This window comes from Humulus lupulus, chromosome 3, assembly GCF_963169125.1.
Source record: "Humulus lupulus chromosome 3, drHumLupu1.1, whole genome shotgun sequence".
Taxonomy (NCBI): Eukaryota; Viridiplantae; Streptophyta; class Magnoliopsida; order Rosales; family Cannabaceae; genus Humulus; species Humulus lupulus.
The window spans coordinates 33,567,281-33,571,028 of NC_084795.1; the positions used below are offsets into that span (position 1 = coordinate 33,567,281).

The 3,748-nt window shown below is 39.7% G+C and overlaps 1 protein-coding gene across 2 annotated transcripts; it reads left to right on the forward strand.

The window, feature by feature from the left end:
- Nucleotides 1-812: 812 nt before the first annotated feature.
- On the forward strand, nt 813-3,254 carry LOC133822488 (obtusifoliol 14-alpha demethylase). 2 transcript variants are annotated; one of them, XM_062254837.1, is made up of 3 exons: nt 813-962; nt 1,063-1,538; nt 1,809-3,254. In XM_062254837.1, the coding sequence occupies exons 2-3, from the start codon at nt 1,077-1,079 to the stop codon at nt 2,805-2,807; spliced, it is 1,461 nt and encodes a 486-aa protein (XP_062110821.1). In that variant the 5' UTR covers nt 813-962; nt 1,063-1,076; the 3' UTR covers nt 2,808-3,254. The 2 variants fall into 2 exon arrangements, with proteins under 2 accessions (XP_062110821.1, XP_062110822.1); XM_062254838.1 differs by lacking the exon at nt 813-962 and having other exon boundaries at nt 969-1,538.
- The last annotated feature ends 494 nt before the right edge of the window (nt 3,255-3,748 follow it).

Below are 3,748 nucleotides of genomic sequence, written 5' to 3' on the forward strand. Positions count from 1 at the left end.
TAAATAAGGCAAAAAAGGGTCAGTTTGCAAAGACAATAGATATTTTTGGAACAAGAATATTCTCTCCCTATTTTGTAACCTAAAGAACTTGTGATTTTGACAAACTAAGTAATACAAGTGACACATAAATTATGCATTTTTAAAAGTTCAACCACTGACGAAAAACAATAATCTACTCTATGTTTGAATATGAAAACCAGTGCATGATAGCCTATATTATATATATATATGTATGTATGCAATATGTTTACGTAAGTTGTTGAATGGTTTCCATAGCCATGCATGCAGCATCTTAGATTTACAAAATTACGACTTAATTATTAAAATAATTATTAGATACCAATGCGTCTTCTTCCTCTCTAGATATGCCTTTAGTGTTTGGAGTATAATATTATGGACTAGGATTTTCTGTCTCTTTCTTCCTGTTCACCCAATTATAGTTTGACAACTCATTAATAAAATAAAACAACAAAACCTTTTCTTCTTTCATTTTTCTTAGTCACATTACATAGTTTCATAAAGTCATTCATAGAAAGTAACGCCCGCCTTGCCAATGCCAACCCAATAAAACGAGGTCGTACGAGCAATTCTTATCTTGGATGGGACTAGGGGTGCTCAAGTTGGCACGTGCTGGTAGTATCTTTCCTAAGATCAAAATATCACTCATCTCATCCAATACCAGACTGACACGTGTAATGGCCGAAACTATATGAAACGAAAATTCCACATGCAACCATAGCGGTCCAGACCCACCCACCGTTTTTCCTTGAGCACACTGTCACAGTAATTAATTAAATAGTAATTACCCAAATTAATAATAATTATAATTAATTAGTAGAGAGAGAGTGGAGTGGACTAGTGGAGTGAGTTTGTGGGGTTTTAAATACGCATCATCTCTTCGTTTTCATTTTAACATTGGGATTATCAGCAGAGCTGTCATCACTTCCCAGGGCCACCAAAAGGTACATCAAAACGAAACAAGATCCCTAATTTCTTCGTCTTCACTCCTCATCAATGGCGCAGCCACCCTGATTTTGTTGCTAATTTCATTTATTATTACAGGTCAATCCGATCCGATGGAGGTCGATAATAAGATGTACAGTGTGGGTTTGCTCATTGTCGCCACCCTCCTGGTGGCGAAGCTCATCTCTTCCCTCATTATGCCTCGATCTACAAAGCGTCTCCCTCCCGTCGTCCCCTCCCTTCCTCTCATCGGGGGTCTTCTCCGGTTCATCAAAGGCCCCATGCTCATGCTCCGCGATGAGTACCCTAAGCTTGGCAGTGTATTCACTCTCAATATCTTTCACAAGAAGATCACTTTCTTGGTGGGTCATGAGGTTTCCGCCCACTTCTTCAAGGCCCCGGAGTCTGATCTCAGCCAGCAGGAGGTTTACCAATTCAATGTCCCTACTTTCGGCCCCGGGGTCGTCTTCGATGTCGATTACACCGTCCGCCAGGAACAATTCCGCTTCTTTACCGAGGCTCTCAGAGTCAATAAGCTCAAGGGTTATGTCGATCAGATGGTTACGGAGGCTGAGGTGACTTTTCTTATCTATCTTCATTCATTCAATCATTTTCGATTTGCTCTTATCTAATTTGAACCACACCTCAAGTACCCACAAAAGCACATTGCTTGTTCCTCCGAAATTTATAATGAGTTATCACATATGCCCACAAAGCACATTGCTTGTTCCGAAATTTATATGAACTACTAACTTCAATTATCATGTAACTGAACTACCACATATGCCCATAAACCACAGAAGCACAAGTTACTTGCTTGACTCTGATATTGTGGTATTATGCAGGATTACTTCTCCAAGTGGGGAGACAGCGGAGAGGTGGACCTAAAGTATGAACTAGAGCATCTGATCATCCTCACTGCTAGCAGATGTCTTTTGGGTCGAGAAGTTCGTGACAAGCTCTTTGATGATGTTTCTGCCTTGTTCCACGACCTTGACAATGGCATGCTTCCTATTAGTGTCCTCCTCCCGTACCTTCCCATTCCAGCTCATCGCCGTCGTGACCAGGCACGCAAGAAGCTGGCACAAATCTTTGCAAACATCATAAATTCCCGTAAACAAAGTGGCAAGTCAGAGAATGACATGTTACAGTGTTTTATTGATTCCAAGTACAAAGATGGCCGTCCAACAAGTGAATCTGAGGTCACTGGCTTGCTCATTGCTGCTCTATTCGCCGGCCAGCACACTAGTTCCATCACCTCAACTTGGACTGGCGCATATCTACTCAGTCACAAAAAGTTCCTGTCTGCTGCTGTGGAGGAGCAGAGAGAACTAATGGGAAAGCATGGGAATAAGGTGGATCATGATATCTTGTCTGATATGGATGTTCTGTATCGAAGCATTAAAGAAGCCCTGAGACTCCATCCCCCGCTAATTATGCTTCTACGTAGCTCACATAGTGACTTTTCCGTGCAAACCCGAGAAGGGAAACAATATGACATTCCCAAAGGCCACATAGTTGCCACATCACCAGCTTTTGCTAATCGCCTTCCTCATGTTTTCAAGGATCCAGATAGTTATGATCCCGACAGGTTTGCAGTCGGGAGAGAAGAGGACAAGGTGGCAGGGCCTTTCTCTTATATCTCATTTGGAGGTGGCAGGCATGGCTGCCTTGGGGAGCCATTTGCCTACTTGCAGATTAAGGCAATCTGGAGCCATTTGCTTAGGAACTTTGAGTTTGAACTGATTTCGCCTTTCCCCGAGATTGATTGGAATGCCATGGTTGTGGGTGTGAAAGGAAAGGTGATGGTCCGGTACAAGAGGCGGGAGCTATCTGTGAACTAATAATGCCAGACACTTAGGTGTGGAAGCAATTGGCGTTGCCAAGTTTTAGCTAGTATTTAGACGTTTTTGGCACATTTTTATGCATTTCTCTTGTATCTGCTTCCCGACTCTACTGTCTCTGAAACTAAGTGTTTTATTTATCTGTTTGATCGTTGCGTATGTTAAGTTGCCATAGAATGTGGCGATATCGTAGCTTGGAATTCGCAGTCAGTACAGTACCTCTTGGATGATGCGTTGATTTATTTTTTATTTTTTTGTAGTTGAACTTGATTACATGGATGTGTGGTGAGATAACAAGGCTTTCTAGAGTTTTGTAATCGTGATAGTTAGACTAGAATAACTGTCTCCTATGTAGTTTGGGATGGTGGTTCATTGAATTGAAACATCCTCTTGAAACAGGAACAGCTGTAACAACTTTGTTCTCTACTCCACCAGTCATTTCTTGAACTTTTCGATTTTTTTATTATCAAATTGATGTATGCATACATGTATTTCTCATTATTGCTAAGATGATATATGCCATCTAAGATGTAACAGAAGAAAAAGAGTTACTAATGAAAGTCACGCTACTACAGAAAAAGAGTTACTAATGAAAGTCATGCTACTACAGAAAGATGTTTGCAAACTTCATGCGTGAATTTTTTTAATATGTAAACATAACATTAAGTTACCATACTAAATATATGACAATTTTTATTTTTTTGAACAAAAATACTTTTTTTATTTAAATACTTATTTTTTCTTCCACTCCGAACTCTCTCTCTCTACCATCTCACATTCTCATTCTAATTTTGTATATCTCGAACAAATACCAAATTTTTAAAAAAAAATTATCTAAAGCGGACATTTGAGTAAAAAAATATGCATTTTTAAAGTTTTCATCAAATTTCAGTGCAGAGCATCAAAACACCATAGATTTTGCATTGAAAAAACATCGAAAT

What these genes read in the sequence shown, in the direction of transcription:
- LOC133822488 (XM_062254837.1), top strand. Translation starts at nt 1,077, where the DNA reads ATGGAGGTCGATAATAAGATGTACAGTGTGGGTTTGCTCATTGTCGCC. An exon ending in AGATGGTTACGGAGGCTGAG is followed by an intron (nt 1,539 to 1,808) that starts GTGACTTTTCTT and finishes GGTATTATGCAG; the next exon opens with GATTACTTCTCCAAGTGGGG.